The sequence below is a fragment of the Pristiophorus japonicus genome, chromosome 22, assembly GCF_044704955.1.
Source record: "Pristiophorus japonicus isolate sPriJap1 chromosome 22, sPriJap1.hap1, whole genome shotgun sequence".
In the NCBI taxonomy this organism is placed as follows: Eukaryota; Metazoa; Chordata; class Chondrichthyes; family Pristiophoridae; genus Pristiophorus; species Pristiophorus japonicus.
Window position 1 is genome coordinate 61,600,975 of NC_091998.1, and position 12,588 is coordinate 61,613,562.

Below are 12,588 nucleotides of genomic sequence, written 5' to 3' on the forward strand. Positions count from 1 at the left end.
CCTCCCCACCCTGAACCCGCACCCCACCCCCTCCAGACCCCAAATATCACACCCACACCCCCTCACCCACACACAACACCCCCCCCCCCCTAAACCAGACCTGCACCCCCACACATACCCCCCGGACCCACACCCCAAACACCGCACCCACACACATACCCCTCCTCCCCACCCTGAACCCGCACCCCACCCCCCCCAGACCCCAAATATCACACCCACACCCCCTCAACCCCTCACCCACACACAACACCCCCCCCCCCTAAACCAGGCCTGCACCCCCACACATACCCCCCCACGGACCCACACAAACACTACACCCACACACAACCCACTGCCCTCACCCCCCACCCCCACACATACCCTCCCCCCTCCCCCTCCTGTCACCGAGCCCCGGCCGCCGCCTCCCCGTTGCCCGGGTGACGGCGGGTTGAGGGGTCAGGGTTGAGGGGTCGGGGCCCGGTCTCTGCCGCTTCCCCAGAGCCGGCAGCGAGCGGAGCGGGAGCGGGAGCGGCCCGGCCCGGCGGGCGGGCGGGAAGGAGCCGCGCCGGCCCCGACATGTTCAGCAAACTGACGGCCCTGCTGCAGCAGGCCGTGGACCCGGTGAGAGGCGGGGCCCGAGGCCGGGGCCTGAGAGCCGGGACCGGGGAGACGGCTCCCGGGGCTCCGGCGGAGTGTTGGCGGCTCTGACGGGAGGACAGGCCGGGAGGGGGGAGCCGGGCTGTCCTGTCCTGGGGGAGGAACCGCTCTTAAAGCGGAGTGAAACTCTCTGTACAGCAATACACACAGTGTCCAATAAACAGGGGGCTGGGGTACACTGCTGTCGTCTGGGGGGGGGGGGGCGGCAGTGCTGTGTGGGGTAGTGACTGTGTGTGTGGGGCAGTGGGTGGGGGTAGTGACTGTGTGTGTGTGTGTGGGGCAGTGGGTGGGGGTAGTGACTGTGTGTGTGTGGGGCAGAGGGTGGGGGTAGTGACTGTGTGTGTGTGGGGCAGAGGGTGGGGGTAGTGACTGTGTGTGTGGGGCAGTGGGTGGGGGTAGTGACTGTGTGTGTGGGGCAGTGGGTGGGGGTAGTGACTGTGTGTGTGGGGCAGTGGGTGAGGGTAGTGGGTGGGGGTAGTGACTGTGTGTGTGGGGCAGTGGGTGGGGGTAGTGACTGTGTGTGTGGGGCAGTGGGTGGGGGTAGTGACTGTGTGTGTGGGGCAGTGGGTGAGGGTAGTGGGTGGGGGTAGTGACTGTGTGTGGGGCAGTGGGTGGGGGTAGTGACTGTGTGTGTGTGTGGCAGTGGGTGGGGGTAGTGACTGTGTGTGTGGGGCAGTGGGTGGGGGTAGTGACTGTGTGTGTGTGGCAGTGTGTGGGGGTAGTGACTGTGTGTGTGGGGCAGTGGGAGGGAGTAGTGACTGTGTGTGGGGCAATGGGTGGGGGTAGTGACTGTGTGTGTGTGTGTAGCATTGGGTGGGGGTAGTGACTGTGTGTGTGTGGGGCAGTGGGTGGGGGTGGTGACTGTGTGGGACAGTGGGAGGGGGTAGTGACTGTGTGTGGGGCAGTGGGAGGGGGTAGTGACTGTGTGTGGGGCAATGGGTGGGGGTAGTGACTGTGTGTGTGTGTGTGGCAGTGGGTGGGGGTAGTGACTGTGTGTGTGTGGGGCAGTGGGTGGGGGTAGTGACTGTAGGCTGGGTGTGTGGCAGTGGGAGGGCAGCACTGTGCTTGATGCCACCCAGACCTTCAGTTCTGTTCCCACGACGATCGCTGGACCACGGCTGGGTTTGAATGATTGGGCTCAGCCTCCAAACTGGAATATTCCTGATTGGTGTGGCCCAGCCTCTCGCTGCCTTAAACAGCTGTGCTATTGACCACTCCCATGGTCAGTCCGACTCAAGCTGAAGAGGGGTCGACAGCTCTTGGGTGAAGGGCGGCGGTTCCCTGGTGTAATGAGTATGCTCACAGGTTTGTAGAGCTGTTGCATTGTGAGTGGCTTAGTCAGTTATATGCTGTTCACAAGACTCAATAAAACCCCAACCAGTTGGGTCTAGGTCATCCACGATGAGGTATGCAGTTGTGAGCCTGGTGGATAAACTGATAATGTGTAGTGTGATTGTTCAGCCTTTGTTAATAAACCAACTAGTTCTTAATAGCAATGTGTTGCTCTGAATTCTGAAATAAGAACAATGAAGTAAATGCATTACACCTGGGAATAATCTCATTGGGAGGGGGTGAAGTGGATGTTTCAGTCATCACACCCGTGCTCTCCCTGAACCCATGCCGGCTTCCTGCCCTCAAAAGCCTCTGAAAATCCTGTCCGTATAACTGGGCATTCAGCTTTTTCTTGTCCGCCTTCCTCCTTAACCGCTGTGTGCTCAGTCTTGTGAAATAGTTGAGCCGTGTTTTTTCATACAAGGAGTTGCTCAGCAATAAAATAATTCCACTTGTGACGAGGTTGTTTTATTTGTTAAAGGAGGAGGAGCCAATCCAGCTGCTGGAGTCCTTCGTAGGTCACTGGAAAGGAATCACCAACTACTACATTGTGACCACAGGTATGGCCCCACGGTTACATTCAACTCTGCTTCAACTGCCCACCAGCCACTGCAGCAGAATGTCAGACTTTAAAAAGAAGGTGTTTGATGAGTGAGGTGAAATGACATATGGTTCCAGTGCACTGTTATCCAAAGCATTGGAATTACGGCGGATTATTTACAACACTCATTCACTTTATTAATTTTGAAACTCTGGGATGCACTGTTTGTGGATAGCCCAGTATATGACGGCCTTACAAACTGCTGGAGTTACCAACATACAAACGATGATGGGCGGGTAAGGACCATCTGGTCCATCGAGGTGTCCCACACAATTGCGATACCTTGTCTATCACAAGATATACACTCCACCCGAAACCATGTGATCTCCTGGGAGAGGCAAATAAACAGATTAAAAAACCCCAGGCCTATTTGGGGGGAAAAAATCTGGGAAGTTCCTCTCCGACCCATCTAGGCGATCGAAACTAGTCCAGGAGATCACGCTGGCCTTGATTGCCCTGCAGTACCTACCAGGGAGGTGTATGGAAAGGCCTCATATGTAGTCCCCTCCCTCCCTATCTGAATCCCTTACTCCCTCCCTCGCTCTCTTGTTCCCCTCTCTCACTCTCTGGATCGTACCACTCAAAGCAAATCATAGAATGGTTACAGCACAGAAGGAGGCCATTCGGCCCGTTGAGCCCGTGCCGACTGTTTGCAAGAGCTCTTCAGCTAGTCCCACTCCCAGGCCCTTTCCCCGTAGCCCTGCAATTATTTTCCTTCAGGTACTTATCCAATTTCAAAATAAGTGAAAAGTGGAGTCCATTGAGAAGCTCTGGAACATCAGGCAGGGGATTTGAATTTCTGGATAGAAAGGGAGGGTGTGACTGTCAGGGAGCCGGGTAGCAGGGATTTAGGAGAGGTTGAGAAGGAGGATCCCACAGACACTGGTCCTGTCCAACAGGTACGATGTACCCGCTACCTGTGAGGACAAGGAGAAAAACTGCGAGGAGGACAGCCACAATGCAGACCACGGCACCACGGCTCACAAAGCTGTCCGGGAGGGGGAGCAGAATAGAAATATGATAATGATGGGCGATTCTATAATTAGGGGGATAGATAGTGTCCTCCAAAGCCAAGAACGGGAGTCCCGAAAGGTGTGTTGCCTACCCGGTGCCAGGCTAAGGGGTATCTCATGGGGGCTGGAGAGGAATTTGGAAAAGGAGGGGTAAATCCAGTTGTCATGGTCCAATTCGGAACATACAACAGAGATAGGAACAGGGAGGAGATCCTGCTGAGGGGGTATCTGGAGTTAGGAACTAAATTAAAAAGCAGGACCTCGCGGGTAATAATCTCTGGATTGTTGCCCAAGCCACATGCAAATTGGCATAGAGACAGACAAATCAGGAAAATTAACAGGTGGCTAAAGGGTTGGTGTGGCAAAGACAGGTTCCTTTTCATGGGACACTGGCACCAGTTCTGGGACTGGAAGGAGCTGTACCGATGGGACGGGCTCCACCTGAACTGGGATGGGACCAGTGTCCTAGCGGAAAGGGTAAATAGGGAGGTGGCAAAAACTTTAAACTAGTAAGACGGGGTGAGGAATGTACAAGAAATGAAAGGAGCCTAAATATAAATGAAACAGGAAAGGACTAATCTAAGAGATGACATAAATGGCCAGGAAATAAACATCTAGAACAGGAGTCTAAAAAGATGCTTAAAAGTAAAGTGAGAGGAATCGCTATTAAAAATGAATTAAACTGTTTAGCAATGCACACAGTGTCCGGAATGAAACAGGGGAACTGGAGGCAATAATATGTTGCGAGGAACCAGATATCGTAGGGATTACTGAGACATGGCTACAGAAAAATCAGGACTGGGAATTAAATATTGCCGGTTATAACACATTCAAAAAAGATAGAAAGGGAAAAATGGGAGGTGGAGCAGCTGTACTTATTAGAGATAACATTATGGCAGTAGAAAAAAGTAATGTAGCTATCAGTAAGACAGAAATAGAATCCATGTAGATAGAGATAAGAGATTTTAAAAAATTAATCACGCTAATGGTGGTGTGGAAGGGAGGTAGAGGAAGAAATTAGGGAAATGAGTAAAAAGTATAGAATAATAATCATGAGGGATTTCAACTACCCTGAAATTAATTAGTCAGAAGAGGTAGGTAATGGTGATGAGGGAATGGAGTTTCTGCAATATGTCTTTTCTAACCCAATATGTAAGAAGCCCAACAAGGGATAATTCTTTACTCGATCTGATAATGGGAAATGAACCAGAGCAGATAAGAGAAGTTAAAGTAGGGGAACATCTAGGCAATAGTGACCATAATATAATATGCTTTAAGATAATAATAATTGGGAAGGATATAAACATGACAAGGACCAGGATAACAGATTGGAGAAAAGCTGATTTTGAGCGGCTGAGAATAGAACTTGGGAAAATAAAATGGACAACAATATTGGCAAACAATGATGTAGAACAGCAATGGGAAACATTTAAAACAATGTTCAATAGAGTCTAGGAAAATATATTCCACGAAAAATCAAGAACAAGCTAAACACTAATGAGACACCATGGATGAATAAAGCCATAAGGGGAAAATTGAGGGTAAGTAAAGAGGCAGACAGGGTATTGGTGAGGCCACACTTGGAGTACTGCGTACAGTTTTTGTCTCTGTATTTAAGGAAGGATATACTTGCATTGGAGGCTGTTCAGAGAAGGTTCACTAGGTTGATTCTGGAGATGAGGAGGTTGACTTATGAAGAAAGGTTGAGTAGGTTGGGCCTATACACATTGTTCAGAAGGATGAGAGGTGATCTTATCGAAACAAATAAGATAATGAGGGAGCTCGACAAGGTGGATGCAGAGAGGATATTTCCACTTATCGGGAAACTAAAACTAGGGGGCATAGTCTCAGAATAAGGGACGCCCATTTAAAACAGATGAGAAGGAATTTCTTCAATCAGTGGGTTGTAAATCTGTGGAATTCTCTGCCCCAGAGAGCTATGGAGGCTGGGTCATTGAATATATTTAAGGCGGAGAGAGACAGATTTTTGAGCTATAAGGAATAAAGGGTTATGGAGAACGGGCAGGGAAGTGGAGCTGAGTCCATGATCAGATTAGCCTCCTCATCATCATCATCATCATAGGCAGTCCCTCGGAATCGAGGAAGACTTGCTTCCACTCTTAACATGAGTCCTTAGGTGGCTGAACAGTCCAATACGAGAACCACAGACCCTGTCACAGGTGGGACAGATAGGCGTTGAGGGAAGGGGTGGGTGGGGAGTCTGGTTTGCCGCATGCTCCTTCCGCTGCCTGTGCTTGATTTCTGCATGCTTTCGGCGACGAGACTCGAGGTGCTCAGCGCCCTCTCGGATGCACTTCCTCCACTTAGGGCGGTCTTTGGCCAGGGACTCCCAGGTGTCAGTGGGGATGTTGCACTTTATCAGGGAGGCTTTGAGGGTGTCCTTGTAACGTTTCCTCTGCCCACCTTTGGCTCATTTGCCGTGAAGGAGTTCCGAGTAGAGCGCTTGCTTTGGGAGTCTCATGTCTGGCATACGGACAATGCGGCCCGCCCAGCAGAGCTGATCAAGTGTGCCAGATTAGCCATCATCATAGGCAGTCCACTCCCAAAGTGAGTTATTTGGTGGCTGAACAATCAAATATGAGAGCCACAGACCCTGTTACAAGTGGGACAGACATTTGTCGAGAGAAGAGGGGGGGGGATGGGGCTGGTCTGCCGTGCGCTCCTTCCGCTGTCTGCGCTTGACCTCGTCACGATCAGATTCGCCATGATCTTATTAAGTGGCGGAGCAGGCTCGAGTGGTTAGGATCTTTGAAAGCAGTTGGGTTTCTGGCATTGCTGTTCCATTAAATGCTAAAGGGCCATGCTCCAGCGAAATTGATTCCTGTTTCAGAGCTTTATGTGCAATAATCCGGAAGCAGTGGCTAATTTCTCTGGGTTTGGGTCAGTCTGGCGTGTTGTTGGTTTCAGTGCTGTGTCAGTCCGTACTGTGTGACAAAGTCATGGTGAAATTAGGCATTTTGACTATGGCTGGCGGTTATTGAAGTTCTTTATAAAGCTTCGGCATTGGATTGAGGGGGCAGTCGCTGATAGATGGTAAATGCTGAGTTAAGTGGGGCAGGCAGGGGACTAACCTGGACTCTCCCAGGACTGCCGTTTGCTGGAAATGTTGTTTGGCCACGGTGTTTAAAGATGCTGCTTTCCAGATGAAAACCTACCAGTGAAACAGACCGACATCCCATGGCGCCTGAGGCAGATGGTGGACATCCTTGTTTATGAGGAGAAGCAGAGTGAAAGCGGAGAGACGGGACCGTGCATGGAGTATCTCTTACAGCACAAGATACTGGAGACCCTCTGCACGCTGGCCAAGGCTGGGGTAAGGGAGACGGGGAACGCAAACTGGCAGTGTCTCTGGCTGTGTTTATCCTGTGGTGTCAGTGCCAAGTGGCTGCAGTTTAAACGTCCTGAGCCCGAGCAGGCACTGGAGACTGCTGCTTCCATTGGCCCTGCTTGGCTGTGGAGTCGGGGCAAGGGCGTTAAACTACCACTCTCAGCCGTGGCACAGTGGGTAGCACGCTCGCCTCTCAGACAGAAGGTCGTGGGTTCAAGTCCCAGCGCAAATTCTCGGCTGACATTCCCAGTGCAGTGCTGAGGGAGCGCTGCATTGTCGGAGGTGCCGTTTTTCGGATGAGACGTTAAACCCGAGGCCCCGTCTGTCGTCTTGGTGAACATAAAAAAAACACACGGCCACTATTCGAAGAAGACCAAGGGAGTTGCCCCCGGGTCCTGGTCAATGTTTATCCCTCAATCAACATCACAAAAAACAGATTATCTGGTCATTATCACATTGCTGTTTGTGGGAGCTTGCTGTGCACAAATTGGCTGATGCGTTTCCTACATTACAACAGTGATTGCACTTCAAAAGTACTTCATTGGCTGTGAAATGCTTTGGGACGTCTTGAAAGGCGCTATATAAATGCAAGACTTTCTCACGGGATGCTTTTGCTTTGGAATTATCTGGCACGCTGCAAACCTGGGGATTTCAGTTCTAGTTAATGCATTTGTGTAACGTTCCATTAATGGGCTAATTTGACACAGTCATTGTGCAGGGAGGGAGGAGTGTAGGACATGGAGGGAAGGGAGTGGGAGGGAGGAGTGTGGGGGGCTGGGAGGGAAGGGAGCTGTGGTGGAGGGGGCGGGGTGGGGGTGGCAGATGAGAAGGTGTGGGGACAGGGTGTGATGTGGGGTGGGGAATGGGCGGGAGGGAGGGAGGAGGGTAGGGAGTGAGGAGGAAGGTGGTGGGGTTGAGGGGGCATGGGAGGGTGGTGGGACAGGATGAGATTACGGGTGGGAGGGGGCAAGGTGAGAGGTGGGATGGGCTGTGAGGCAGGGTGAGGTGAGAGGATAGGATGAGAGTTGGGGTGGGGAGGGGGCAGTGTTAGTGGGCGGGACAGTGAGGTGAAAGGGCGAGGTGGGGTAGAGGGGCCGGGATGTGGGGTGGGGTGTGAACCAGTGTGGGACGCTGTGGGGGTGGGGGTGTGCTGGTGCTGGGGGTGGGGGGGGGTGTGTGTGGGCTGGGGCTGGGGGTGGGGGAGATGTAACAGTGACTGAAGTCTCTCTCCGCTCTCTGTATTCGCAGTATCCCCCTGGCATGAAGCAGCAGGTTCTGCTCCTGCTCACCAAGCTGTTGGGGCAGATTCAGCAGCCATTATTACCCCACATCAATGTGCACCGGCCTGTGCAGGTAGGTCCGTGCTGCCTCGCAATCCCGCCACTGCTCTATACTGGCTGCTGTGTAATATCTACTGCATTTTTCCTGCATCCTTCCCCAGAGCCGTGACTTGTGCAGCTGTCTGGTTGCCACGGTCCATGAGCTTACACAGTGAGTGCGAGTGAGCTATTGGACTGGGGGAGGCCCACAGCCTGCGATCTCAGGCAGCAATCCTGCTCCGTCCTCTCTCCACTGTTTGTGGTCATTTTGGTCACGTGACCGGCTAACCCAGGCAGAGCCTTGGGCTGTCTCTCCCGCTGTTCGGCTCCGAATACCACACCGCGCTGGGCTGCCGTCAGCAAAATCCCGCGGATGCACCAATAACAAATGAAAATGATGGAAACACTCAGCCCATCACCCCACCTCCACACAACCCACCCCACCCCCACCCACCTCCACACAACCCCACCGCCCCCCCACCCTACCTCCACACAACCCACCCCACCCCCACCCACCTCCACACAACCCCACCGCCCCCCCGCCCCACCTCCACACACCGCACACACATCCCCACAACCCCCCCTCCCACCAGTCCTACCCCTTTCCCCACACACCTTCCCCAACACCCGCCCATTCCAGCACCTCCCCAACACCTTCCCTACACCTATCCATCCCCCTCCCCACACCTCCCCCACCCCCAGCACCAACCCACACCCCCCCCCCCCAACCCCAGCCCACCCCGACACCCCCAGCCCTAGCCCACCCCCACACCTCCGCCAGCACCAGCCCACACACCCACACACACCACCCCCAGCAACAGCCCCCACCTCCACACCTCCCCTACCCCCAGCACCAGCCCGCACCCCCCCACCCCCACCCCCGGCACCAGGACACCCCCACATCTCCCCCCACATCTCCCCCAGCACCAGCCCACCCTTCGTTAAGGTGGTCCATCCTATACTTTTACCGTGTTCCACGAGTTCCCCTTTTACAGTGTTGGTCTTTAATTGTATTAATTTTTGTGTAAGAATGATTTCAGTGCGGTTTTAAATGGAGGATACTCGCCGCCACCTGTGCAGCTTCCCGCCCGAGGCTGATGTCCGCGTGTTTTCTCTCTCTTGTAGAAGTTAATTCGTTTGTGTGGCGAGGGCCAGAGATCCACAACAGAAAAGGAGGAAGTTCAGTTTCTCACCACAGTCTGTGCGAAACTAAATCAGGATCCCTACCTGATGAATTTCTTCATTGAGGTAGGTACAGTCCCACCCACCCAGCACATCCTGTGCTGCAGTCACCTCTAGGTGTTCTAAGCTCGAATTAGGAGACAGAATTTGTATCTAGTCTGGCACTGCAAGGGTAACAGAGACAGATATCAGGAGAGCTGACTTCAAGGCAGTTGGCTCACAGGTTTACATAAGAACATAAGAAATCGGAGCAGGAGTAGGCCATTTGGCCCTTCGAGCCTGCTCTGCCAGACAATAAGATCATGGCTGATCTGATCATGGACTGAGCTCCACTTCCCTGCCCGCTCCCCATAACCCTTCTCCCTTATTGCTCAGAAATCTGTCTATCTCCGCCTTAAATATATTCAACGACCCAGCCTCCACAGCTCTCTGTGGCAGAGAATTCTACAGATTTACAACCCTCTGAGAGAAGAAATTTCTCCTTGTTGTGTCCTTAGATGCTCTGATAATGACTCCACGAGGCAAAAGTATTGTACTTGAACTGTAGTGACCTTAGTCCATTTAATGTAACTCCAGAGTGAGGATACCACATGATGGACTCCCTTTTATACCTGGGTACCTGTGGTGTACAGGTGAGCCCTGGGCCTCCACCAGTTGCACCCTCTGGTGGTGTCAGCATAGTGTATACAGTGTGAACCTTATTGATGGTACCTCCAGCAAACAAGTCTCTAACTTATGCAACTATACAGTGACTACACAGAGAATATATCTATAGTATACATATATAACACTCCTCATCTCAGTTTTAAATGGGTGGTCCCTTCTTCTGAGACTATGTCCCCTAGTCTTAGTTTTCCTTATGAGACATCCTCTCTGCATCCACCTTGTCAAGCCCCCTCATTATCTTATATGTTTCAATAAGATCACCTCTCATTCTACTGAATTCCAATGTGTATAGGCCCAACCTACTCAACCTGTCTTCATAAGTCAAACCCCTCATCTCCGGAATCAACCTAGTGAACTTTCTCTGAACTACTGCAGCACTTTGCAATTTTTCTACATTTTAAATTATAATTTGCTTTTCTATTTTTTCTGCCAAAGTGGATAACCTCCGATTTTCCTCCGTTATACTCTATCTGCCAAATTTTTGCCCACTCACTTAGCCTGTCCATATCCCTTTGCAGGTTTTTTATGTCCTCCTCACAATTTGCTTTCCCACCCATCTTTGTATCATCAGCAAACTTGGTTACATTACACTCGGTCCCTTCATCCAAGTTAAGGGAAGATCGTGTTTGACTAACTGAATTTTTTGAGGCGGTAACCAAGAGGGTTGATGAGGGTAATGCGTACGATGTAGTATATATGGACTTTAGCAAGGCTTTTGATAAGGTCCCACATGGTAGACTGATCATGAAGGTTAAAGCCCATGGGATACAGGGCAAAGTGGCTTTGTTGGATCCAGAATTTGCTTGGAGATAGGAAGCAAAGGGTAATGATTGGTGGATGTTTTTGTGACTGGAAGGATGTTTCCAGTGGGGTTCCGCAGGGCTCAGTACTGGGTCCCTTGCTTTTTGTGGTATATATCAAATATTTAGATTTGAATATAGGGAGTGTGATTAAGAAGTTTTCAGACGACACTAAAATTGGCTGTGTGGTTGATAATGAAGAGGAAAGTCATGGGCTGCAGGAGGATATCAATCTACTGGTCACTTGACAGAGCAGTGGCAAATGGAATTTAATTCAGAGAAGTGCGAGGTGATGCACTTTGGGAGGGCTAATAAGGAAAGGGTATAAATATTAAGCGGTAGGCTACTTAATAGTGTATATGAACAAAGGGACCTTGGAGTGCTTGTCCACAGATCCCTGAAAGTAGCAGGCCAGGTGGTTAAGAAGGCATACAGAATGCTTGCCTTTATTGGCCGAGGCACAGAATATAAGAGCAGGGAGGTTATGCTTAAATTGTATAATACTTTGGTTAGGCCACAGCTGGAGTATTGCATGCAGTTCTGGTCGCCGTATTATAGGAAGGATGTGATTACACTAGAGTGGGTGCAGAGGAGATTTACCAGGATGCTGCCTGGAATGGAGAATCTTAGTTATGAGGACAGATTGGATAAGCTGGGTTTGTTCTCTTTGGAACAGAGGAGATTGAGAGGAGACCTTATTGAGTTTCCCAATCCTCGGGCCTCCCACTAGTCTTGGCCAAATTGTAAGCCCTTGTTTTCAATTTGATACCATCCCTTATTTCCTTATCTAGCCACAGATGGTATCCCTTCTCTTACAGTCTTTCCTTCTCATTGGGATATATTTTTGTTGCGAGTTATGATATATCTCCTTAAATGTCTGCCACTGTTCATCAACCGTCTCATACTTTAATCTATTTTCCCGTCCACTTTGTCATCTCCTTTATTTAAGTTTAGGAAAGTTGAGATCCAACTTTCTCACCCTCCAACTGAATTTGAAATTCAACCATGTTATGGTCACTCATTCCTGGAGCATCCTTTACGAGGAGATCGTTTATTAATCCTTGTCTCATTACACAGTACCAGATCTAAGATAACCTGCTCCCTGGTTGGCTCCGCAATGTACTTTTCAAGGAAACTATCCCGGATACACTCTATGAACTCTTAGACATAGACATAGAAACATAGAAAATAGGTGCAGGAATAGGCCATTCGGCCCTTCGAGCCTGCACCACCATTCAATAAGATCATGGCTGATTATTTCCTTTCCTGCTTTCTCTCCATACCCCTTGATCCCTTTAGCCATAAGGGCCATATCTAACTCCCTCTTGAACTGTATCAACAGCTCTCTGCAGCAGGGAATTCCACAAGTTAACAACTCTCTGAGTGCAGAAGTTTCTCCTCATCTCAGTCCTAAATGGCCAACCCTTATCCTAAGACTAAGTCCCCTGGTTCTGGACTTCCCCAACATCAGGAATATTCTTCCCGCATCTAACCTGTCCAGTCCCATCAGAATCTTATACATTTCTATGAGATCCCCTCTCATCCTTCTAAACTCCAGTGTATAAAGTCCCAGTTGATCCAGTCTCTCCTCATATGTCAGTCCAGCCATCCCTGGAATCAGTCTGGTGAACCTTCGCTGCACTCCCTCAATAGCAAGTATGTCCTTCCTCAGATTTGAACTGAACACAAT

The 12,588-nt window shown here is 50.7% G+C and overlaps 1 protein-coding gene across 1 annotated transcript in view; it reads left to right on the forward strand.

The window, feature by feature from the left end:
- The first annotated feature begins 451 nt into the window (after positions 1-451).
- The window catches only part of LOC139235086 (FHF complex subunit HOOK interacting protein 2A-like), a 48,183-nt gene continuing 36,046 nt past the window's right edge, over positions 452-12,588 (forward strand). Inside the window, exons 1-5 of the mRNA XM_070866233.1 lie at positions 452-600; positions 2,450-2,528; positions 6,747-6,916; positions 8,180-8,284; positions 9,376-9,498. Of these exons, the coding sequence (XP_070722334.1) occupies positions 556-600; positions 2,450-2,528; positions 6,747-6,916; positions 8,180-8,284; positions 9,376-9,498 (522 nt within the window). The 5' untranslated portion in view covers positions 452-555. The remainder of the gene's footprint in view (positions 601-2,449; positions 2,529-6,746; positions 6,917-8,179; positions 8,285-9,375; positions 9,499-12,588) is intronic.